This window comes from Vicugna pacos, chromosome 5, assembly GCF_048564905.1.
Source record: "Vicugna pacos chromosome 5, VicPac4, whole genome shotgun sequence".
NCBI lineage: Eukaryota > Metazoa > Chordata > Mammalia > Artiodactyla > Camelidae > Vicugna > Vicugna pacos.
The window spans coordinates 43,496,265-43,523,328 of NC_132991.1; the positions used below are offsets into that span (position 1 = coordinate 43,496,265).

The window sequence follows — 27,064 nt, forward strand, 5'->3', positions numbered from 1 at the left end:
TAGGAGAGATCTGCTCCCCCCACCCTTGCCCCACTTTCTTTCTCACCCCCTGCCCCGCCCCCAACATTTGTTCCCTGCAGCATCTGTGCATCTGTGCTTTGCTTTGAAAGGGTTAATCAGAGGGCCTATTATTCATCAAATTAAAGACTTGGCTGCCTGAGAGTGCCTTTCAGAAAGGATTAGGGTCTCTGATGAGGCTTTGATGTAATAGATGGAGCTGTTCTGCTCCTTCATGTTAATGGAGGAGCGTTAAGGACTCCCCAGGCTCTCTTTGACAGTCTTTACTCGTTCCCTTGCCTAAAAAAGGAAAATATTTTATCTTGCGAAAATTTAGTGATTGAACAAGGCACTGTATTGACGTCCCTGGTGGGGAGGGGGTGAAATGTTCACTTCTTGGTCTAAAGGCACAGAAGTGCAGCACTAACTGGCTTCCCTCGGTGGCCACTTCCTCAGGGAAAACTCTTTCTCTCAAGAGCAGTGGAAGCAATCATTTCGGCCTTGTGCTTCATCGCCTTTGGAAGTTTTTTTGTCAAAGTTGGGGAGAGAGGTGGCAGGAGACAGGCATGGTGCTAGTTTGTGTCCTCAGGAGCATAAACCAAGGTAGCCAGTAGCTGTGCAAAACCCTGGTTTGCATAAGACATTTACAACTACTTATTATCCGACAATATTTTCTCCAGATTTTTCAGTACTGGTTTGGTTGTTAATGAAAACCTGGCTTAGTCAATTTTCCCCAATTTGATTTCATACCATCAATAATATTTGTATAATTGGCAATTGGAGAAATGTTTAGTCAATTTAAATCTTAACCAGAAGAACACATGTTAAAGGAAGGGCACTAAATATGGGCAGACATAATGCCAGCAAGACTGTTGAACTAGGCCATTATCTTTCCTCTTATTTCTAATCTCCTCCCACCTCCACCTTCACTATGTACTATGGTCTGAAATTTCAGTAGGAACCATTACTGTCATCATTTAAGAGGAAAATTTGACTGTCCTGTTGTTTCCATGCCCACTTGTGTGTGGTGCTCCAGTTCTCTTCCCACCCTCTCCCAACCTCCCCTCCCCTTTTTTGAGCTGCTTTTGATTCATAGGCTAAACTTTTTCAGCAATCTTCTTTCCATTCTTTGTAGTGAGCAGCACTACACCTTTCTTCTCCTTGATGGATGCCATATGATATGATCCAGCAATTCCACTCCTAGGATTTTTATATACCCAGGAGAAATGAAAACATATATGCACATAAAAACTTGCTCATAGCGGCATTATTCGTAATAGCTTTAAAGTGGAAACAACCCAAATGTCCATCAGTTGATGAATAGATAAACAAAATGTGGTATATCTATACAATGGATCATTATATAGCAATTATTTAGAATGAAGTATTGATATATGCTACAACATGGATGAACTTTGAAAATATTATGCAAAGTGAATGAAACCAGTCACAAAAGACCACACATATTTTATGAAATCCATAGAAACAGAAAGTAGATTTGTAGTTGCCTGGGACTGAGGAAGTTTAAGGGAAATTGGGAGTGACTGCTAATGGATACAGAGTTTCTTTTGGAGATGATGGAAATGTTCTAAAATTGATTATGATAATGGCTGTATAACTGTATGAATATGCTAAAACTCTTTGAATTGTAACTTTAAATGAGTGAATTGTATGTATGGTATGTGAATTATACCCCATTAAAGCTATTATGAAATTTATTTGCAGCAATCTATCAGCTATAAATTTTATGGAGTAGTTTTTGCTGATATTCTTACACTTTAAATTTTTACTTTGTGCCAGGTATGTACACTGTAGTTAAACCCACTTATTTTCATTGGAATCTGCAGACTTGTTTGGGATTATGAGTCTCTGGGAGTAGGGATGTTCTTCTCCATGAGATGCAAATTCTCTCTGTATTATTTAGTTCAGTTGATCCACTAGGCAAAGCCTATGGTTGTTCAGAGCAAGTTCCAAGCCTGTGGACATAAAGGCTGTTGTTCTACTTCCCCTTCTCCTTGTCTTTGCCTACCCTGTCTCCTCTCCCTTGTCATCTTATTCTAGCTGGTATTGAAAATAAGTGAACAAAAGTGGTCAGAGAAGTAAGAGAATAATCAAAAGATGTAGCATCACTGCAGGCAAGGAAAGAGAATGTTTTAAGATGGAGCAGGTTAGCAGTGGCCATCAGTGAACATAGAGTTTGGATAGAATGAAAAGAGACCGTGGAATTGGTAACTTAAAAACCTTTCATTTCCATTGAGAGAGATTATAGTTGGGTAGTGAAGGTAAAAAATAGATTGTTATGTTCACAAAGATTTAGCTACAGCTTCATCTTAGATTTAACTTGACCTAAGAGTCCACTGGCATCTGTTTTTCTTTCTACACTCTCGACTTGTCTTCAGCTTTCACAGCTGTAACCATCATTTTTCCCTTCCCATTTCCTCAGTTCAGACTATATGTTTCCTAAATGGATCTCCACCCTCCCCTTTTCTCTCCCTCTAATTTAGTCTCCAATATGGTGCCAGTTTGTTTTCTAAAGTAATGATCTAATTGTGTTATCTCCCTGCTCACAAAGGCCAGTTCACTGTGGCTAAGAAAGAAAATCCAAACTCACTGGCATGGCCTTCTAGGTTCTGAATAAGATGTTCCTGGTCAAATTCTCACCCTATCTCTATTACAGCTGCATTGTTCTGTTCTACTCCGTTCCCCTTATGAGCCAAGCATTTTACCAGTGGACTTCCATTCCTCCTGTACTCTCCATCTAGAATTCTCCTCCCTTGTACTTCCTATCAATATCCCTTTTATCCTTTAAGACCCAAGTTTTATCTGTCAAGTGAAACACTTGTTCTCCTAGCTAGAATTGTTTACTTCATCTGAGCTACTCTAGTGCTTACACTTTTTAGTCTTTAATTATTGTTATTTATGTCTATATCTATTCTACTACTTCTTTCTAAGTTCTGTGAAAGCTAATGTCTCACTCCAGACATCTTTTCTTCCAAGCACTTGATGTGATGCCATTCACAGTAAATACCTAGTAAGTGTTTGAATGAATCAGTGAATTCAGTCCCACCTGGATCTTTAAATATTTCAATTGTGGAAATTTGATATTACCCCAGAAGATAAAATTTTTATGGAGGAAATATCTTTTGTTTGTTCTGCATTCTCCTAGCCCCAACCTCAGTCCTCAGCATGTAATGGTCATGCACTGTGGAACTGTCTGTTCATTTCTCATAGGGAATGGCTGGGTACTGTCCATTGCTTCCTCTTGTAGGGAAAAAAATGCATGCAAATGAGAATTATGGATTTAATTCCAGACAGCGTTGCAAGTAGGATCAAGGGAAGGATTAAAATTCATGTATTCCCTGGCACTTAAACCTGAACTAAGAAGCAGACCATAACTGTTTTTCAAAATGGAAATTGATTTTTGAATCAAAGATATTAGCCAGACAGTCAAAAACAGGGGTACCCAAAGGCTTGAACATGAAAAAGCCGAAGTTCTTTACTTTTGCTAAATTGTTAGACCCTAAAAGTCCTCATTCTCACAGAACTTGAAAGTTCTGATCAGGACATCTATCAGATAGTGATTTTTGCCCTGAGTGGTGGGAAGAAGTAGCTAATTAAGAGGAAAAGTAGCTAATTAATGGACACAGTATTATTCAACTCTGACTCAAGAAGCCATTGCACATTAACATTTCTTTTTATGGTACTCATCCTGCTTGGAATTGGGTATGCCTTGGCTGTCTTCCTCCAGTGGGCTGACTGACTGTATCCCTACCACCTAGTGCAGTGGCTGGTCCACATAGCTGGTATTTATTGAGTGCTTGTTGTATACCAGGCACTGTATATGGATTATCTCATTTACTCCCCACAATGACATTATTACCATTTTACGGATGAAGAAAGTATGGCTCAGAGAATTTAATTAACTTGCATATCATCACATACCTATAAGAAGTAGAATTAGGTTTGACCCTAACCCCTAACTTTAAACCTTTATATATTACTGCCCCAATGATAGGGACCAAACATTTTTTAAAATGGGTGGGTACATGTGTCATGTTTAGGTGGATAATGGGTTTGGTGATTAAGTATACTGTTATTTAAATAAATCAGGCCTATTTAAAATATCTAGGATAATAATTTAAATATAATCATATATAGTATATATGAATCTCTATTATATTAATTAATAATTAACATAAAGACTAATAACTTTAAAAAATGGACTTGCCAACATCTAGGTTATTTTGCACTGACTCACCCATATTTTACATAACCCCTTCCTTCTGGGTTCAGCCATCCCTCCCCTCTGCTCCTCATCTTCCTGGGCAGCTTCAAGCAGATATTTCCTTAATTTCGACCTGAAGCAAAGACCTCTAATGGAAGCCAAAGCCTACATCTGGTTTCCTGGCTGGGTCTAGGGCTGACCCTCAGCCCTCACAGAAGCCCAAGAGGCAGCAGCAGCCAATACCCAGATCCTTGGGAAGCGGCAGCGTTGCAGTCTGAGAGATGGAGCTATCACAAGATTCCCATCTCCCAGGGAACACACCTTCCCCAGCCCTTTGAACCAGAGGGTGGGGTTTGAACACAGATTAACAGTCCAGTGAACAGGTGCTGGGACTGTGCAATGGAGTGATGGTTCGTTTTTTTTCTGGGCACCCTGACTGAAGCACATGGCTGGACTTGTCTGGAGGCATATCTGTTTAATTGCGAAGTACTTTTTCCAACCAAGGAAGAAGGAAACAAAGAAAATAAATAGGAGTGAGAGATGGTGACCTGCAACTACCAGTTACAGTCCTTAAGACAGCCTTAGTCCTAAAACATGAACATCAGGCTACAGCACATCCAGTGGAGGGCCTGCTCACCCCCAGTCCTTGCAACTGCCGTATGACACTTGGAAACACAGCTGAACCAGAAGAAGGAAGTGGCGGTAACAACAATAGTAAAATGGCACCTCCAGCACCTGCTCTCCTTTGGCTTCTCCTTGGACAGCTATTGTGTCCTCTGAGCCCCGTCTTGACTTGTTCCTTCTTTTGGGCCTGGTTCCTCTTGGTCCTTCTCCTCTCCTCACTTTGCCTCCTTGCCTGGCATTTTTACTCCTTCTTCCTCCTCCTGGACTGATTCTGCCCTCTGTCCCTGGTCCAGTGAACTCATTTTAACTTAGCCCCTCCCCGCCATGGCCCCCAGCTTGTCCCCTAGACAAGCAGTGCTTGAGGATCTACAATTTCTGTTACCACATCACCTTCCTTAGGAACACAAAGAGTTAGTCTGGGCATTTATTATGCTGAGATATGTTCCCACTATACCCACTTTGGTAAGAGTTTTTACCATGAATGGATGTTGAATTTTATCAAATGCTTTTTCTGCATCTATTGAGATGATCGTGTGGTTTTTGTCCTTTCTTTTGTTTATGTGGTGTATCATACTGATTGATTTGTGTATGTTGAGCCATCCTTGTGACCCTGGGATGAATCCCACTTGATAGTGTATAGTGTTTTTTAATGTGTTGTGGGATTCAGTTTGCTAACATTTTGCTGAGAATTTTTGCATCTATATTCATTAAAGATATTGGCCTATAATTTTTGGTTTTGGTATTGTCTTGATTTTGGTATCAGGGTAATAATGGCCTCATAGAATGAGTTTGGGAGTGTTGGGTTTTTCTAATTGTTTACTATTGATCACGGAGCAGAGACAGAGGGGTAAAGTGAAGAGGTCATTGTGTTAACAGGTGTCACACAGGCTACATCCCTGGTCATATGGGTTTTACACGGTGGCTCTCTGCCCTGGGAGGGCCCTCCAGTCCTGGACCCTCTTTTTGCACTGGGACTCTCACCAGCTACCATAGCACACATTCCTTAACTCTGGAGGGAGATTCTGTCCCTTCTGCTCTTAGTTTTTAATCTTTTGCTTTCAAATGGCCCTACACTTTTTCTCTGGCTGCTTTCTTCACCTTCTTTGAGTCTTCTCTGGATGAGAAAAGTTGGCTCTTCTCTGTCTCCAGCCTCATGCTTCAGGACATGCCATATTCTTCCATTTCCATTTTCTTCCTGTGTTCTCCTGAGCTCACTCTGGACCTTCAGTGCTGATGGCTTTGTCTATAGGTGGGGCTGACTTACTGTTCTTTCTAACACTGTGTCTGCCTTCTCCTCACCTAGTTATTTCAGGTGAGATCGCAGCTGCCCTGTTGTCGTGCAGCCCCGCAGTCTCTCTCCCGCTTTGCCACACAGAATTTGCTCTCACTTACCTACTCCATGAAAAAGACTGAGCTTCCGGTTCTGAAACTCTCCATCCTACCTTCTGAGGGCTTTTTTCCTTTCATCGAATAGTGGCTGTCTTTCTCTGATTGATAACTGTAGTAGGTCTGCCTGGTCCTCACTTCTGTTTCAGGTGAGGACCTTGCTTCCCCATCCGATGTGCGAAGTTAGTATGCAATTTCAGTTCTTCCCAGTGAGACTTTAAAACACCACCATGTGCCGTATTTGTAAACTTTATGAAAACCGAGATGTCATTAAGTATTCCACCAAATGGGGAGGTGAGGTTTTGCTAAAATAACACGCAGTGTCAGGTTTCTCAGCCTGTCTTCTCTTGAGGCATTAGTCATCTTGGGAAAATGCCTGCGTTTGTCAAAGTCCTGTCTTCCAAAATGGAAATTTCCTTCCAAGACAGAGCACCATGGGCTCCGATATTTAACCTATAATTAGTGTACCCTCTGGAGGATTTCTCCTCTTGATGCAGCGGCCTCTTTGTCGCTCAGACTTCTGTCCAACAGTGATAGGAACTGCAGATGCAGCGAGTGCATCACGGGGGAGAGATGTTTGCTCAGATCAAAAACGTTTAGATATTCAGTACCAATAGAAACACTGAACAACCTAAGTAGCAAACCTGCAAGAAAACAGCAGAGAGTACAAAAGATAGCATATTAAAGAAGAAGTGAGAAGAGACATAAATCTCAAGTTTTAATCTAGTTTTGCCCCAATGTGTAAAATAAAATTGCTTTCTCACCTGCATTTCTCACTAAGTTCATGAGTATTTTTAGTTTTTGACTTTTCAGCTGCTCTTTAACAAGGGTAGTTTATTCATCAGTAAACATGCCTGTTCATGACTCTTAATAAATAGCTCCCCCTTGCCCGGCATCTGATTCTTTGGTTATGAAATGGCAGTTTACTAGGCAGCTGTGTCTCAACAGCATTATCGTTTGGAAGCAGAATAAATACAGGCACTGCCAGCTCCAGAGTCCAACACAGAAACAAGCCCCACCTTGTTTCTCGTTAAGAAATGCCTCCTGTTTGCCTGATTCTGGCAGAAGCCAGGCTCAGAGATCACAGCAAATGTCTGCAACAACCTATGTTTAATGTGGTGACACTAATGAATTCTGAGAATTAATCTTCAATCAAGAATGCATGATGGAAGATACTAGAATTCCAGATTACGTAATGGATTAATTTCCTTCAAGGCTGAAATTTGCTTCGTTTTTCTTCTAGTGGACTTTTCTGTCATATTCAAACCTTCATGGACTTGTAAACCCAGGGTAAATCCAGCTAATGCATCTCATGGTAGTTTTAATTTTTTTATTCATTCATTTTTTTATCTTAGCACAGGGATAACCACATCTAAACCCAGATTTTAAAAAGTGATTTTAAAAAATCTGGGACTGAAGGAAAGAATTATTTATGATTTTAGAAAAAAAGTTCTTTTCCATCAAACCAGACTAATGTCTAGTACTAATGTCTCACAGCAGAGCTTCCAAGAATATCATTTTCAGGGCCCTGGTTCCATTGATACAAAAAAGGATCTGTGGCCAAGTAAGTTTAGAAACAAGGACTTACACAAAATAAAGCTGTTTTCTTTATCTTCTTCTGATAACATTTAATATGTTCACATGCATTGTGAAACTCCACTTACTTGGTTTAGAGAATCACCAATGTTTCCCAAACTTTTTTGACCAGAAGACTAGTTGTATTTTTCAGTGGAATGTCTTGTGTGTCTAGTGTCTCACCAACTTACCTCACCCTGGTCAGCCCTCATTTCCCATATGGAGGTCAACGTTTTAAACATTCTCTTGTAAAAACTGCTCAAACCCTGGCTCGGAGAAAATATCCTACATCTGGAACTTGCAGTTCCTTGTTTTGTAAGCAATCGTGAAATGAAAAGCATATCATAACTTCCTTAGTTTTCCATGTTTGTTCTCCAAATCAAGTTAGAGGATTTAATCATACTTTTTAAAAGGACACGGAAGCCGTCAGGAGTTCTTATGAATCCCCGCAGTCCATTCTATCTTAATCCACGAAATCCCTGCCTGCAAGGAGAATAAGACAGAAATGACAAGCTGACAAACATAACAGTATTAGTTTGGGGCACAAAACTTCAGCATCTTAAGCAATAAAGTATGTGCCCTAGTTAAAGTTGGTAAAAGGATGAAAGCAAAGGATTGTTCTGAGGTGTTCAAAGCAGACAGCTTAAGAGGTAAAGGTCAACGTTCTGGTGGCCTCCTGAGTTCCTGGCTACACTGCTTGCTTAGTCTGGCTTCTTGTCTTGCTGATCCAATTTCCCAGCCTTGAAATGCCTTCTACTACATCTTCTCCACCAATTGAGTTCAATTTAGTTCCAGAACCTTCCCCTTAAATCTAACTCAGTTCTCACCTTCTCCACTGAGTCTTCCCTGACTGGAACTCCTCCTGTCCCAACACAACCTAGTATCGTTCTGCACCTTGTATCTGTGCCATTTTTAGCCACATGTTGGAGGAGTTCTCTCATGGGAGTCAGGGAATTGACCTCATCACTGTTGGGACTTGACCTCAACTTCCTCATCTCGTAAAAGAAGGGTTAAAATAAAAAATCTTGGTCCCTTAGCTCTGAAACTGTATACTTTTGTGTGACTATTTCTTAATCTAAATATATAAGCAAACACTGGCTTCTGTTTTTCCCTATGTTTCTTTTGTCTCCCCATCTTTACAATTAGATTGTAGTTCTTTGAGGGAAAGGGTCATGATTTTTTATGAGTTGATTTATTTTGATTAATAGCAGTTGTGTAATAAATGTTTGCTAAACAAATGAAATGCTGTGATTCCGATGACCTGGTTATCTAGTAATGCATGACTTTCAGCCATATCTGTTCCTAAGACAGAACTTTCCTCTGTTTATTGGTAAAATGAGAATTCCATTTCATTCTGATTCTTTGTTCCCCATGAGAAAAAAGTATGCAAGAATGTTTTAGAATAAGGCTATACCCTCAAGGTCTTCATGTCCTTCTCCTAAAAATCCTCCAGTGCAGTTGGATATGTCACAACTCTGCTTAGCATTCTTCCCATATACATTCAGTTTCAGTTTTGCTGATCCAATGGTATGGCATTCAACCCACTTGGGTCTTACTAAGAGAACTAACAAATCCTCTCGATCATTGCTTCTGAGAGTAGAATGCCTACCATCTTTATTTTTTGGATCTCCAAGAGACATCAGATGTACTTGTTTCTTCCTTGTATGATTATCTCACTTCATTATTTAGTCCTCATTTCTCTTGCTCCCTCTGTGATCTAGAGAGAGATCCTCTCCAAAATACCAAATGATCTTGCAGCCTTGTTTGCAACCTTGCTCCCCCACTGGATGCTAAAATTATGAAACAATATGTAGTACCTTTCATTGCATCTCCAGAATCCAGCAGAGACCTATTATCATAAGGCTGTAATATGGGTTTCCTGGCCTCTCTCAAATCTTATCCAAGGAGCTTTAATTACCTGTACATTGTTCCAAGGCACCTATCCTGAGGGAGCAGATAGACTCAGCGCCTGCTCACTTTCCCATTCACATGCTATGAATTTTCTATTAATTGTTATGCCTCCTCTTTCAGCCCCCTTGAGTTTACTCATTTGAAGTATTGGCACTGGTCAGCAGGCAGTTGAGTGTTGTCCAATAAGAACAAAAAGGGGGGAAACCTATTAAGAAATTGCTCTCCCCATGTTTGGGGATATACTTGGGTACAGAAGGTGTGTCTTTTTGGTGATGAGGGCCAGATGTAAGGTGACCTGCCCCAGATTGCTCGGCAAGCTGAGCTGTAGGTTCCAGATGTTCTTGATCCCCTGTCCTACCCATGCCCTCTGAGGGTTGGGGGTGGGTTCGAAGCCACCATGTCTATCTTCAGTAGGAACTCTCAGAGAACACAGTTTTTATGGGGATAGTTTTCATATACCATCCCTCCAGCCAGGAGGATGAGGTCATACACCTGTATTACTGTCCATATAAACTACCAAGTGGTTCTCTTTTCTCCAGGTGCTTAGGGAAATGTTAGCATATTTATTTTCCTTTGGTAGTCACATATGCATGTACAGATGAATATACATGGAATCCAGGGAAGATTGCTATGTAGAAACATGAACATAGATTTTTTAAGCATGTGCACTGATTTTTTATTTTGAGTAGGAAAAATGCTAGATTATACAAAAGGCCCCTGGACCTGTAAAAGTCAGATGATTGGTTTCTTCCCATGGCAAGGTAGAGGTGGTATTTATAGACGTGCAGGCAGCAGAATGGAGATAATCTAGGTTCTTTTGGCTTTTCTAGCTGAAAACTCCAGTTCCAGTAGATGGGAAGTCCCTGAAATCAATTCTAAAACAGGATGACTGGAGAATTATCAAGTATCTTGCAGGACTAAAAGTTGAGGGATACGAAAGTGGCTTGAAGTATAGACCACAAAGGTTAAGGCCTTTTTGTAAATCTAACAGTTGAGGATTGTTTTAGGAACTCTGCTTAAATGCTTTGAAAGGATGTTCAAGGTGAGGCTGAACATTTTACCATTTGTCAGTGCATTTCATTACTTTAAGTACGTTGTGTTTTAGATGTTGCTGGCATGTCACTACTGGGAAAACTGGAAATGTTTATTTCATGGAGTGGGCAGAATGGCATCTAGTATTTCTCCTAAGCCTCCATTGTGAGCTAAAGACTGATAGCTTAAAAGGGCAGATGTTGAAATTTCTGCCTCCTGTCAAGGGCAGCTACTTAGAATGGAAATGCAGTGGTAATTGGAAGGGTATTCATCAGATTCAGTTCCACTAGAAATTTCCTCCTGTCAGAATCATCTTTAAAACATACAGCATACAGCAAAATGTACTAAATCAATTGTTTACTTTAAAAAAGGCATTGAATCTGAAACAGAAAGTAGTTACACTGGTGCAGTTTTAATCAATTAACTGCAGAGGAGTTTAAATGCAACCCAGTTTTTCCCGTTTTGAATGGAGTTTTTGTTCCTTGTTTGAATAATTCCCTTCCAATTCATCTGAATTATATTGCAGCTACTTCCTGTTCTGAGGTTTTTCTGCTTTTTCTGAAGATGTTAGAAATCAAGGGGCTGAATTTTCTCTGTGAAGGTTTCATTATGATTCGTTTTTATCCTTGTAAATTCCTAAACATGTTTTCCCTACCACCAAAGAGTGGACATTTCATATATTAAGACTTCTTAAGTGATAATATGTGATTTTATATGCTACTAAAATAAAGTGCACAGACCAACCAACTTGACTCCCTTGTAAACATTTTTCTGTAATGAAAATTCAGACAGAATTGTCTGACTAGCCTATTTTTTTAGTGTTTTGAATATTTCAAATTAAATTGATTGTGTTTTCAATATGTACTTAAACTAAAATAGATTTCTGATGTCTTCATTAATTCAACTAGTAGGGAATTTTTTTTTCTATCTTCTGATACATATGAATAAAGAAAGAGCTAGGTAAAGTTAGTGATCAGGTTTTATAAATGAGCTTTTTCTCCTGCTCTCACCCGTATTTATAGGGGAGCCAGGTGTCCAAGATTGTACTTTGGATTGTTTGTTGATTTTTGTGAACAGGTGTCTCATTAAGGATTTTGAAAAGCGGCCTTCTGTCACACATCTCCTCGACCACCCATTTATTAAGGGAGTCCATGGAAAGGTTTTGTTCCTGCAAAAACAGCTGGCCAAGGTCCTCCAAGACCAGAAGCATCTAAATCCTGTTGTTAAAACCAGGTATGGTATTCTTCCTGCTTTCTCTCTTTGGAATTTATAAAACTGGCATGTCCTGTGTTTTGATTTGCCCAGCATTATTACTGGTGATGATCACATCCTGCATTTTTGAGTGTCATTTACATGACATCAAGTCCTCCACGTGCAGTGGATGAGAGCAGTAGAGCTTCAGAAACAAGCTTCCCACTTGTGCTCTTGTGGCTAATTTCTCTCAACTGTGGCTGAAATCTCACTCTGCCCTCATGTTCTAGTTAAAAACCAGTTCATATGTTTTTACGTTTAATATAAATGTGGATTTTAAAAATACATACCAATGAAGAAAACTGTATGAAAGCAGCCGTGAATGAGATTGTGTGAGAAATCTTTACTTGGCCTTTGCAGGCTTGAGAGCAGAAATGTAGGCTCTAAAGTGGTTCTAGAGAGATTACAGGTTGAACACTGGGGGGTTTTTCTCTAAAATGCTCTGGACCTATTTCCTTTAGTTAAAATTCCTTAGAGGCAATTTAGTATTTTTAAATGATTTTTCCCCTAGATGCTGCCTATGCTATCTACAGCAACTGTGATTCTCTCCCTACCCCCCTTTTTAGGGTAGATTTGAAAAAATAAATGTTTATTTCCAAGGGCAGTTGCTTAAAACGCTATTCTGTGGTGGTCTCTAAGAAACAGATCTTTGGTTTCTGTCCAGAGGGTGGCAGAATTTCTCTTTAAAAAAAAACTAAATGCAAATAAAGCTGCTTCCCCAGCTCAGCAATTATTTGGTTTTATAAAATTGGGCCAGGATGCAGATAAGCTCTTATCCATTATTATTAAAAGAACATTCAAAGGACTGGAGATGAAGAAAATAAAATATCACAAGTCACAAATTCTGGAAATATTTGTGTATTCTGCAGAAAACTGTTTACAAGTCAAAAAGCATCAGAAATCTTGGAGCTAGAGGCATAGTTTCAAGGTGACTATATTTTGCTGATCCCCCCCACCACCACCAGGTTCCCTTTTTGATAACTCAAAATAAAGTTTTTCCTACTCTTTCCTCTTTTCTACTGCAGTTTCTGTTTCTATGGCTTGCCTATATGCTAGAGAAATGCAGAGAAAGTCTTGCAACTTGGTGCTTTTTGAAAGAGTAGATTTTGTGTTTAAACCCCAGGGAACTGAAATTTTCTTTTTCTCCTCTGCTTTTGTTCCTATCCACTAGCCACCCCCTCTCTCTACCATCCACCTACGTGCATGCACACACATACAGAGCACCACCACCAAAAATGAAGATGAAATAAAATAAAACAAAAACCAAGGAGAAAAACAAATCTGGCATTTAAATGCTCTCCATTGAATCAGGTGTCTTGTCTCTTCTGATTTGCTGTAGAACAATTTCTGAGACTTAGTTTGCAAAGTTATTCAGCTTTTCACTTTTGCCTGACTTTGTCCAGATGCATGTTCTCTTTTTAAAGACTTTTCTCCCTCTACTGTAGAAAATCACGACTCCAGGCTCTCTCACCACACCCTCTCTAATTTCTCTTTATATTGTAAAACTCCTTTGATTTAGAGGCCTCATATAGTGGCAGAGGCTTCTCTAAGGGTCTTTGTAATCTGCAGTTTCACTTAGGAGTTTGTGTTTCTTTGAAATGTCGTTGAAAAAAATACAACTTCACAAATAGGTATCAAAACTTTAAGCAGCCACTTCTTTAGGAGATAGGAAAACCAATTCTAAAGGAAACACAATGCATGTAATTGACACAACTTACCATGTATCCTCCACCATAACTTCTTCTTAGCAAGTGGCAAGGAGTTGGATAAATAGGTGTTTTTTTAAGCCCATCTGGAAAAATTCTCAAATATCATTCGATGCTGGTAGTTCAATATATTTAAAGTTGTGAGTTTCCAAGTTAAGGTGGAATAAACAAAGAATCACTGAGGTGAGTGCATAGATGAGTGAGGTGAATACCCAATTTACATTTTTATGCACAATTATGGCCATACAGCATGTGGTACAATGCAGTAGTTTAAAAAAACCCTGGCTTTGCCGGGTCTGAATCCCAGCTCAGCCACTTATGGACAAGTTACTCAATTTTTCTGTCCCAAGGTTTCTTCATTTATAAAATGGAGGTTATTTTGGGGGTTGACATTAAAATCTTCAGAATTGATTATAGAGTTAAACCTCAGTCAGTGTTAGCAGTGGTTGTAGAAGTTGTATATGTTGTGGTCTGTTTAATGCAGAGTCCTCCATTTCTTTTGGCCTTAATCTGTGCAGATTCTACCTTTTGGCCTTAATCTGTGCAAATTCATCTCTATTTACTAACCAAACAACATCATGAAAATAAACAGCACTGAAGTACTAAATGTTAAAAGTATAAATTTTTATCTCTTACTCAAAATCTAATTTATTCATTTATTCATTCCAGAAACATTTATATGTGTGTATGTATCAAGTCCTTTGCTGAACAGAGGAACTACAAAGGGAAATCAGATACAGTTCCTGATAAAGAGCTAATAGTCCAGACAAGAATCAGATGAGAACAGCTAAGTGTGCAAAGTACTCGGATAGAGGGTTGCCTGGGGTACTTCCCTAGAGTACCTGGGAAGGGAAGACCCTGGAAACTGAAGGGAAGATGATCCCCTTAAACTGTCCCCAGGAACAAATAGAAGATAGTTGGGGAAGGGGGAAGAGAAGAATGAACAAAGGGCAAAGGCACAGAGAGGCTGGAGAGAGTTTAGGGGATTTGGTGAACAGTTAGTTGGCATTGCTGGAGCTTGGCATGGGATGGGGGAAGGGAGACACAGGCAGGCAGGGGCCAGGGCATGGGCTAAGGAGCTTAGATTTGTTCCTTAGGCACTTGGGAGCCACAGAAGGATTTCAAGCAGGGATTTGCTTTAGGAAGATCTGACTGCAGTGTAGAGAATGGAAAGGAGCTGGACAAGGCTGGGGCTAGGGAGATGAGTGAGAACAAATTGTGGCAATTGCAAACAACAGAAGATATTCAAATAATGGTATTGTCAGGACTTAATGGTGAATTGGGTGAGAGAGATTAGGGAAAGAGAGAAGTGTCACAGGGTCTACCTGACTTGGGCTGCCTCCCAACCCTGATTTAGACTGCCATTAAACAGAAATTACAAGACATTCAGACAGAGACCAGTTAAAAGACTTTGCTTCCTCTTCATAGCTTGTTAAACAGCATGCATGTCCTATGCAATACCGTGTATTTCCAGATATTACACAAAGCCTCCAGCTTTCTGCCAAAAGAAGGGTTCTTCAGTGGTCCAAAGAGTCCTTGGCCCCCTAGCTATGGAGACTTGTTTAGTTTTGAGAGCTAATGCAGGGAAATGCGAACTATAGTCTACAGGGGAAAAGGTTTTACTTTTCCTGCAAAGGCAGGGAATGTTCAGTCCACTTTAGAACTTTCCCCAGGGGAGAGAGAAGTTGGTGTTTTCAGGGGGCTGCAGAGAAGAAGGCAGATTCTTAAAGGATGAAGAAAACCTCAGAGAGGTGAAGGGAAGGATATCAGATAGAGGAAGACATTGAAGCTAGTGAGACAGTAACAGAGGAAGCAAGAGGGAGGGGGATCAAGCACCTAAGGGGAAGATTGACCTTAGAAGGAACTTCTAGGTTAGGAAAGACACAGCAAGTTTAGATGAAGATACATGGAAAATTTGAGGGATGGAAGGGGTGAGAGGCAGGGGAGGTACCACGAGGAAACTCATGTTGAATGGCCTTTAGCTTCCAAAAAACTTAAGCGAAGTGTTCTCAAAGTTGGGAGTGAGCTGTGGACTCCAGGGAAGTGTTAAATCTTTGAAAATAGCCATTCTGAGGAATATGATAAAGGGTTCATTAAAGATGGACATAATGATTGCTCAGTAGAACAGAAAACCCGGGTGGAACTTCGCTAAATAGCATTCCATTGTAGTGACGTTAATAGGCATTTAAGATAATGCATGGAGAACATTCAGGAGAGCATTCACACTAAACTTCTAAGAAAATGTACCATCAACACCATCACTTTTCCCATCTATCATCTCTAGCAATTCTTAGCCACAGAAATAGAAGTAGAGAAAGCAAATACTGTAGGCTTCTTCAGGCTGAAGACTGGCTTGGGTGGATGTGATGGGTACACAAGGGGGCAAGAGAATCAGAGTGAGTAGGACAGTACCCATCTTTTTTGGAGTATGGAGGACAGTGAAGCCAGAAGTGGCTTATTGACTTTGAGTCCAGGTCTGGGTCAGGGGACTGGCTGTTACAGTGAAGATAGAGCAGATTCAGTGAGAGGACAGTGAGAAAAGAGATTGTAGAATGGAGACCTTGGGAACTTCTGAGAGATGATTGGGAAGTAGTCATAGCTGAACATGTGGTCAACTTCAGTGGAGTAGAATTTAAAGTTTTTAAAGAATTGACAAGAATAACCCTGGGATCAGAATTAACAAAGTGATTGGTAGGGTATGGGAAAACCAAAGACTGGTGTCAGGGGAAGGGGTAGAGAGAAAGGAAAATGGCGGCAAGTGCTGGAGAAGATGATACTAGAGGGTGACATACACTTTTTTAAAAGGGAGAAATTGGTTAGGGAGGACAGTGGATGGAAAAAAGCAGAGGGGAGCAGGGAGGGTGCTGTCTTCCCTACCCGCTCACCGTGAGCCAATGGAAAGTGGAGCTGGAGCAGGAATGTTGTAGGGAAATGGTCCACTTCAGCTATGTTGAGGAGATAAATGAATATTCAGGAATAAGGCTAGGAACGCTGGGGAGCTTGCTCACTGACAGGGCAGAGCTGTGCCTTGTATAGAGAAAGGCTTGAATGGTGCGGCCCCATCTCATGTCTCCTGGGTCTAAACATTTGATCTCTCTGAATGGTGCAGTTATTTTGGAAAGCCAGACTATGATCCGTTCCCATTTCACATTAGGTGTATGAAGTACCTATAGAGAAGTAGCATTGTACTGTTTGAGATTTGATACTGTTTCCTGATGCTGATTAGAGTGTATGAGTGAAACCATTGTTTTCTCCAGTAATTTGTAATTTTGCTATAGCTTATAATTTTACTATAGCAAAAATGCCATAGCATTTATAATTTTGCATAGCATAGCATCGATTCAGGTACAGTAGAGTGGTTATGCATCCAAGGTTTACTCTCTCAAAGGAGGTTAAATAGCCCTAATATTCTGTGAACAATAGTGTGGGGCTGTGTTTTTACTTATCCTGTCAGGGATGCTTTTAACTAATTTGGCCATTTCCTTTATGTCATCTCCCATTTCTTTGACTTCCAAAAGGACTTTTCCCCCTTTTTTGTAAAGCAGTCAGTTTTGCAAATCCCTGAATTATTATCATCTGGCATGTCGTGTCACCATCAAAATGCAGACAACTAGACATGAAGGTGTGCTTAAAAAAAAACTTTGCAAGAGTTAGTGGGAGAAGAGCAAAACCACTGTCTGGAATGGGAGTTGAGGCAGGGAAGGCACTGTGTTGACTGTGCTGTGACCTTCCAGCCTCCCATCAGGGACTCAACGTTGAGCCCCAGAAAAATTGCAAGATCCAGCATGTCGTTTGTTCACTTGCAGGTGGCTTGGGACTAGCTGAAACCACAAATGTCAAACCCTCAAATGTCAAGGGTCTACTACCAAGAATTACTTGGTGTAAGAATTAAGTTGCTGATTGTTTCCTGCTTTGTTTAATGGATTTTGATTCTACCCTTGCAGTTTGCCTGAGGCTGATTGAAACAATGACCTCAGCTTTTCTGATTTCTTTTCAACCAACTGCAGTGACCTTTAAAAACAGATTTGCCACTGCTTAACTGCTGAGCTTTCCCCAGTAAGTCTTGCTCACTCCTTCTTTTACCTGGAAACATGGGCATGCGTGCGTGTGCACACACACACATAACCCTCCTCTCCATACGTACACATCATATTGTGTACTTTGGTTCTTGAGCTCCTGTGTAAATAAATGAATGACTTATGGATGATTACTTAATCAGTGCTGAAGATGCTTGACATATAGGAGGTTAAGGATTTTCTTGTTTTCCTAACAGATAAATAAATCCACACTCTGATATAATTAGTATATGCTATCTTTTTGTCTATCTATAACTGAGTGAATGAATGAATATCTAATTTTCTGCTGGTGTCACTGATTCTTGCTTCCTAGAGAAGGTGGCTGTATCAAATACAGTTTAATATAATTGATAGGATGCTGTTTATGGGAATTCTGGCCAAAACCTTGCTTAGGTGAAAAAACAGGTGGATACTATAAAGATTTCCACCCAAATAATTCTTGCATTTTTTAATCTATGTATTATAATGGTTTTTTGATAGATATAAACTTAAATTCCAGGTCAAGATAGAGCTTGTGTAGTTAAAGTTATCTAGGTGACTTCATTCATATTTGACTCTCAATAGAATGGTATTACACCTACCTAGGTGGTCTGCCATTATTTTTCTGACACTAGTTCCATGATTATACAATTATAGTCAAAAGTTTCTCTTTCTTCCACTTTGTTATCAAAGGGTATACTGAAATGGAAATAATGATTTGGAAGAAATCTTTAACATGACTAACTTTGTTGGAGTGATAGTACTCTATCCCCAATTTTGAGTAACATTTTCCTTATTGTACAGAGACCATTGGGTGTGGAGTTAAGGGAATGGTTCCTCTAATCTATCCAGCTTGTCAGCTTGTCCCTGAGCTTTTTACATGGCCACAGAAGCCTTTGTCTTAGACTCTTGAGGATCACCACCTTTGAGCCTGGAACCTCTCTCTTACTCCTTTTCTTCTCTACCCCCTTTTTCTCCACCCGCAACAAATTTTACTTACTTATTTGGAATCTGGTGGGAGTGTTAGTCATTTTCCACTCCTTCCAGTTCCACTCTGATCCTGAGTGTGAAGGAGCAGAGGTAGAGGCGGCCTTTCAATGGTCCTCCTGCCACAGGATGACTGTCTAAAAGACCATCAGGCATTTCTCAGTGCAGAGTTTAACTTCTCACTAGTGCATCCTCTGTCATTATTAAGCTAAAAGATTTGTTTCCTTCCCATCCTTGAGTTTCAGTTTAGAGGGCTTCCTTCTATTGCTTTGTTCTTCAACATAGTGGCAGGTGAAGGGGAGAATGCATCCTGCCACACCTATGTGAAGCACCTGCAGCCCATTTGGACCTGACTACATGAAAGTTACTGCTTCCACAGGCATACTTGATGGACAGGAACAGGCTAACGGACTAAGGAGTCACTTTTGGGCAAAATATGTAATATTTGTCAATATTATTCATAGGGCCAGCAGCTCAAACAAAGGAGTCTGCGGGCCCAGTGATGAGATATTAAAGAGAATTCACAGAAATGGTTTTAACCACAATGCAAGTATAGAGATTAAACTATAGTGAAGGCAACGGCACTTTAGGAATTTATTCCCCCAGTGTCTGAACCAGCTTGATACCCTCTGCAGCTTCTTTCCTACTCATGCCCTGGGCCTAGGACATTCCCCTAATCTTCCCACCCTCTGTCTCATCAGTGCCCACTGTTATTTTAGGGGAACTCCCAGCCTCTGCTTCTGGCTCTGTCTTACGCACTCTTCAGATCCAGTTCTTACTCTCCACCCATTTCCCTGGACTTGAATGTTTCAGACTTGCCCTCATTCCCACCTTATTTGAATAAGGGGCTCAGACACAAGTTCCCCCCCTTAGTGATCCCTTAATCCTTATGTCAACCCTACTCACCACCACCTCCCCACACCACACCAAATCCAAACTCCAGGAACCAGCCCAGGCTAGAGCTTTGAGTCTCATCCTCTCTAAGCTTTAACCCCCAAATTCCACTCATCTGGGAAGCCAGGCTTGGCAGACAGCACACTTAAAACTTCAAGGAAACAAATAGGAAATCTAGCAAAAAGCAGTGTAGACTCTGTTGGAATTAGAAAATGTCTTCTAAATCATTAAAACTGTTAATACCTTACCATATACTCTTGATTTAAAAGAATGCCTTTTGCTTATCCATCTATTTATCTATCTCTCCATTCCCCTAAGCTTTGGAATACTTAATCCAAGTACCTTTTCGTTGGAAATTTGTCATTTTCATATTAAACAGTGAATTCTTCAGCCAAAATTATATATTATGTAGATGCTATTCTCAAGTAAGGCACTAGGTGGAGCTTGTGAGTTTAAAGAAAATTCAAGTTGATAATTACTAGTGACAACAAATCATTTAACTGAAAAAACTAAAAAATTTAAGCCAGATTTATTTTGATTAATTTCACAAAAATAAATATAAAACAATGTAACACTTTTTAGAAGTATACATAATCTAGGATAATGTAAATAAAAACGTAAAAATTAGAATAAATAATTTTTTCTCTTCATTCTCTCCGAAACCCATAGCCAAAGCAGGAAAATGAAACAGGCAGTAGTTTCAAAAGAAAACTAGTTGGGGAAGACAGAAATAGGGCTAGCATACATTTTTCCTCTGGTTGAGAAAATGAAGTGGTCTTTATCATAGCAAAAAGACCTTGTGTTTACATCAACTTCTAGACTGCCAGTTTCAATTTTGGGAGCAAATAATTCTAGAGAATTTGATTGCTTGTACACATGGGAAGAGGTCATACATTGCTAATAATACCAGGCAAAATATTCTAAAAGTTGTTTGTTGTTTATTGGAGATTTTTATGAGCATCAAGCTCAGATCTGCATACAGCATTGGCATGATTTCTGGAGGTTAAATCTGAGATAGACAGATTAGCATGCAAACAATCTGCTTCAGGGTTCAGAAGATGAACAGTTTTGATCCTGGTGGTATTGCATCGTACATGTTCACAGCTGAAGTTATAACTTTCTAATGGAGTTTATGTATTTGTGATGTTGCAAATGAGGTGAGTTTTGTCAGTGCTTCCGTTTTTAGTTGGCTGAAAAAATGTCATCTAGCATGAAACCTGACATCCCGATACACAGTTCAGGCTGCCTTTATGCCCAGGACAGGAGTTACTGGAAGAAAACAAAAAAATCCCTGGGAAACTTGCCACTGGTTCAGTAGTATTTTGAATTCTGATTTCCCCAGTCTGCCTGTTACCATGTACTTCTCAGAGTACCCTGCATTCTGTCCAAGGTATTTAGCTGCATTCAGTGTAGAGACAGAGTAGAGTGTTTACTCCATCTTGACTGCAACCAAAGCTGTGGATAATTTTTTAGATTCCTGACTTTCTTTGCTGAAACATGCTTGAAATAAAGTCTAACATAGCCTAGTTCATATAATTGCAAGATATAAATTTAGGAAGGAGATAAACTAGCTGAATTTAATATGACGAGAATTTAATTAATTTATTAAAAATCTGTTGCAATATTTTGTTTTGTGATGACCTTCAAGGGGAAAAAATGCTTAGGTTGTATATGAAGAGGATTTGGCCAGAAATATATACTCAACTGCTGTTTTATTTAGCAAAGTGGCTAGATAGAAGCAGTTCTGAGTTTTTATTAAAATCTGTATTGCAAACCAGTCTGATTTTTCTTTGACATCACCAGTATGTTAGAACACAGATGAATAAACTATTCTGTTTAATAATAATTTTTAAATGCTTAGGTTATAAATTTGATGTTATTGAGTAAAATTAAGCTTCATCTACTTTGGACCTTTGTATGAATTAGCAGCAGAACTGGTTTTAGCACTAGAGGTGACTAATACCATGCTTCAAATACTCCTTCTTTGAATCTATCAATAATAGGGGTTAGGAAATAACATGTAATTTAATGTGCAGGAGGAGAAAAAAAGTCAGTGTTTTCTTTGCCCATTTCCTTTGTAGGAATATGCAGAGCTCTTGAGTCTGCTTCTTCCTTTTTAATCTACTTTTGTGAAACGTGTGTAGCAAGGGATAGTGTGTATATCAGGATGCCATGACTCCTACATGATACCTACAGCAAAACAAAAAGCCAGCCTCTAGGACCTGACAAGATAGTCCAGTATCCTCTAAAGCTGTAATGATGGTGGCATAAAAGGTGATATGGAAGAACCATGCAGTGATGCTTCTCGACTGAAGAATTTACAGTACCTGGGAGGACATTTCACATGTGATTTTTATTTAGTTAATGTGATTCTGAGTAGAGTGTGGATTGTGCAAATTATTGATTCCAAATTTTGAAAAGGACATAAGAATATTATTTGGTACATTTTTTCCAGTCCCTTTTCATTTTTATATTCATGACTGTATTTGGGGATGTATAAGCCACGTATAAGATAGACTAGTCAGAAGTAATTCTATTTATAGATGAATAAAACTGAGATGCTGGCTGTTAAGGGATTTTTGAGTTGCTCACACCACATTATTCACTGCCCTGAAACTAGGACCCAGAGCTCTTAAGTTCAGGGCCAGTACTTTCCCCTTTCACCACATTGCGTAGTGATTAGTTTATGAAGAGAATTGTGGGAAGGCCTACTTTGAGTTTGAATTAATGTTATACCTTATAGAACTACATTTTAGTATGCCAAAGGGATTGGTATTGATTGCCAACCAAGTTTTTCCAGCACCCCTCCAAGTGAAAATCTCACATATATACACAACAGGATCCGCATAAAGATACTGAGTGCTGCTTTGTTTCTAATAGCAAAAAACTGCAATTGGCCAAAATGTTGGTCAGTATAAGACTGGATAAGTAAATTGGTACATATTTATATGATGTAATACTACCCAGTGATTAAAGTGACACTCACTTGCTCACTCATTCTCCATCTCTCTCTCCTCGTCCCCCCCATGTATGTGTGTGTGTGTGTGTGTGTGTGTGTGTGTGTGTGTGTGTATGTGTATCCCTCTCACCTTTTATGCCCACCATCATCACAGCTTTGGGGAGATACATACATATATATGGGATGGGGAATCATGATGTTGAATGGAAAAAGAGTAAGTTTGTATAATGAAACCAACAGTATGATACCATTTTTATAATTAAACATACAAAATCTGTATATTGTTCATGGGTGCCTATACGTGTATGACTAACATTTTAAAGTAGACTGGAAGGATAACTCCAAATAGTTGTCACTCAGGAAAGGGGATGGAACATGGATCACAAAGGGATTTCAAATGAGCAAATAAAATAAAATGTAAGCATTTGTCAATTTGTTGCTATTTGCTATATTACTCTCTGAAGTTTTCTGTAGTTTAAAAAATTTCTCAGGGGTGATGCTGGGGGAGGTGTTGGGGGATAGTATGAGGGGACCGAAGGGAGGTACCCTAGTGAAAACTACACGCCTGACACTGAACAGAAAAAAATATGAGGAAGTGCTGTGGTTGGCATTTAAGTAAAGCAGATAGAAGTATTAGATGGGCCCACCTGGTCACTGCAGTGGAAGGCCTGAGCTCTGGAGCAGCCCTTACCCCCGGGAGCCCGACAGTGATGGGGGAGAGCTGGAAACCCGGACTAGACTTGTTCTTCCTGTCCCCTTCTCTGAAGTCTCTGAACATGTCATGTGTTAGACTGTGAATGAGTCGTTCTTGTTGCCTACTTTCTGCTGCATTGTTTACTGCCTTAGTGCTAATGTTCTCTGGATAAACTCTAGGCACGAGAGGATGCATACCAGACGACCCTATCGTGTGGAAGATGCTGAAAAATACTGCCTTGAGGATGATTTGGTCAATCTAGAGGTTCTGGATGAGGTAATAAATATTTAGTAGATAATTTGCACATTTGTTTCACATGAACGGTTTGACTTTGCTGTTGTAGACCATATTCCCCTAAGGTCACTTGAAACTTTAATTGGTTGTATAGCCTTGGGGTGAAGCTTGAGGACCATTTCTTTGCTGTGACTATGATCTTGTGTTGTATTCATTTATAGTCCCCAGAATGTCTTAAATAGTGAAGAGAAAAGGATTTGGATTTTTCCAACAAAGGCCTTTATATTGTAGGCCTAAATGATGTATTATATCAGCTCAAATTGTTTTCTGTTTATAGAAAAGTGCAACTTAACCCTTAAATTAAGATACTTGTTTGTTCTTCATAAAGAGGAGCTTCATTTAGGGAAATAGTGGAGTTAATATAGCTTGAATTCTAAATTTGAAAACTATGATAATCCCCATTTAAAATATGCATGTTTAATAGAGCTGTTAATTGCACTGGACCTGCTTCTGCTGATTCTAACTCTGGGGACCCTTAACTACAATGCATGAATTGCTAAAGTATAATATAAAAGTGTTCAATTCTGTATTTCCACCACATAAATTTTAAGTGCAATGCTTTGAGAAATGAAGTTACAATTTGTCTTTATCAATAGGAATGACCTATTAAATCAAATTCTAAATAGAACATTTTGATTGAGTGAGACAGTTTTTTTGTCATACAAATAAAATCTTCGTTGGATATCTCAATGTCTTTTAGCAAGTCCTAAGTGGGCCTAATTCTTTTAGCATATTCACAATTTTTTCTTCTTTCAAGGCAAATGTCTGCATTTAGTATCTTTAGGGTCCTAATGATTAGGATCCTAATCAATAGGGTTTGATTTAAATTGACTGTTTTAATCTTTTAGAAAAAAATATTTTTGTACAAATAAATTTGTTGTTATTTTTAGACTCTCTCCCTTGACTAGAAATAATGTTTACTCTCAACACTGTTTATCCTCTTCTTAGGATACAATTATTCATCAGTTGCAGAAGCGTTATGTGGACTTACTGATTTATACATATGTTGGAGACATCTTAATTGCCTTAAACCCCTTCCAGAATCTAAGCATATACTCTCCACAGGTAAGGAATGTTTTAAGAGCATGTTGTCCTTCAAAGGAAATTTGAAACCTCAAGGCAAAATGAAAAGGGGGGAAAAGTGAGAATAAAATTATGTCATCCTAAGGGTGTACATACCCCAGACTGCAGGTAATAATGCAACACAGATGGAATTCTTACATTTTGGGAGGAACTTTTTAAAGTATGATGTAGCAATAATAGCTCACATTCACTCAGTGCTTACTGTATACCAGGCACTGGTTTTGATTGTTTGAGAACAGTACTTTGTTTATTTCTCACAACCCTGTGTGACAGGTACTATTATGAAGCCTATTTGGCAGGTGAGGAGACTCAGTGCAGTGAAGTTAACTCCCTTGCACAAGTTTCTGAAGCCAGTAAGTGAAGAGCTGGGATTTGAACTGAGGCCTGTAGACTCCTGAGTCTCTGCTCTGTAGCCTCCTTGATGCCTTCTAATTCCTCTAATAAGAGACAAAGCCTTGGTTTTGTGGGTAACAGGCACAACACCAGGAGAACTTTTTAAATTAATTTTTTTCAGTTTTCCAGACTTTATCATGGAGTCAAACGTGCCTCAAATCCCCCCCACATATTTGCATCGGCAGATGCTGCTTACCAGTGCATGGTCACTTTCAACAAAGACCAGGTAAGAACTTTCCATCCTTTCTTACCAAGTCCCACAAGAGGATGTGTTCTGTCCTCCTCTGCAGCCCCTAAATCTTCATAAAAACTTTCCATTCTGATTGCTGGTACTGACTCTAGGAAACAGTAGTTCAGTGGAGCAGGAAAAGTGATAAAGCCAGAGTAGCCAGAGAATGTGAAAACCCTTTTCAGGAAATGTGAAACATTCATATCAAGAACAGTCATTTTTCCTGGTAAAACATAATAAGGATTCTAGTTTGAATATGAGAACAGAGCTAACACAAACCTGATAACATGGCAGTGACTGTAATAAAAACAGGATATAAAATGATATAAATGAAATTCTTTCCTATTAAGGTCTCAGAAATTTCATGGTCCAGTCCTTTTTGCACACAGGTTGACAGTGGTCATACACCACACCATTTAACTACTGAGAAATTATGATGGATTGGTGAAGACTGAACATATCTTAAACTCAGTGCTAGTTAAACACAAAACTTAGCATTCATTTTAACTTCTGGACCTCCGATTCACAGCGGTGGGATATCCAACCTTTGGCCCTTCATTTACTTTCATTATGTATATTTTCCCTGTGTCTTTATTCTGTTTGAAATAGAAACAATCTAATTTGGTGAGATAATTTTATGAGAGAATCTGTATATGTATATTTCCTGAGACCTGTCAAGTCCCAGCTTTGGATTTGTTGAGGAATAGATGAAATTACAATAGTGCAAGTTACAAAATGGAGTATATGGATTCACTATGGGTTTGGAACTTGGCTTCTGCAAATTCTTACCTTTCCAAGAGACTTGTGAAATGTCCATAGAATTCATAGAGGGGAAGTAAATGAAGGGAGATGTACGTGTTTCTCAAGTTAAGAAGTTACCCCACTGTGTTATCTTTTTTCTGACACTGCTTCTGACACCAAATGTTGTATCTTTTCCAACACCAGCCAATTCCCCAGCTCTCTGACACTAGGTGAATGTCTGATGATTCAATTCCATTCAATTCTGGCACTACCTATCCAGAGTTAGCACAGACCACACAGGTTCAGAGTTCAGTCCCACAAGACCAGCCCCACTTCAGATGCCAGCTATAAATTGGATACCCTGTTTACCCACACTTCTTCCTGGCTGGCTGTAAATTCAGGGATTCCCATAGTCCCCTCAGGTTTGATAATTCACTAGAATGACTCATGGAACTCAGGAAAACACCTTACTTATGTTTACTGATTTCTTTTTTTATAAAGAATACAACTCAGAAACAGCCAAATGGAAGAGATACATAGGACAAGATGTAGTGGGGGAAATGGTACAAAGCTTCCATGCCTTAAACTCTCTGAATCTTGTTGTTCAAGACTTTTTATGACTTAAGTCAACCTAGCCCCTCACTTCTCCCCAGAAGTTAAGAAGGTGGGTCTGGAAGTTCCAACTCTCTAATCATGTGTTTGGTCTTTTTGGTGACTGACCCCCATCTGGAAGCTATCTTCGGCTCCACCTTGAACCACTTGGTTAGCAGGTTAGTTTGGTTGAAAGGGACTTGTTTGTGAATAACAAAGGATGTTCCATCACTCTTATCACTCAGGAAATTCCAAGGGTTTTAGGAGCTCAGTGCCAGGAACCAAAGACCAGATATATGTTTTTTATTATACTACTTCCACTAATCTCCTTTATATGTAAAGAACTCCTAGAAATAAATGATAAAAAGACAGGTAATATTTTTTAAAAGGTCAGGTATATGGACTGATCACCAAAAAAAGGAAATACAAATTTTCTT

The 27,064-nt window shown here is 39.4% G+C and overlaps 1 protein-coding gene across 8 annotated transcripts in view; it reads left to right on the forward strand.

Annotated features, from left to right (window-relative positions):
• The window catches only part of MYO3B (myosin IIIB), a 427,394-nt gene that overhangs the window by 204,988 nt on the left and 195,342 nt on the right, over positions 1-27,064 (forward strand). For all 8 annotated transcript variants that reach the window (XR_012072650.1, XM_072961115.1, XM_072961116.1 and 5 more), the window contains 4 exons: positions 11,828-11,983; positions 23,476-23,572; positions 24,539-24,655; positions 25,188-25,292. Coding sequence is in view for 7 of the 8 variants with exons in the window: in XM_072961115.1 (XP_072817216.1) it covers positions 11,828-11,983; positions 23,476-23,572; positions 24,539-24,655; positions 25,188-25,292 (475 nt within the window). In the remaining variant the exon portion in view is untranslated. The remainder of the gene's footprint in view (positions 1-11,827; positions 11,984-23,475; positions 23,573-24,538; positions 24,656-25,187; positions 25,293-27,064) is intronic.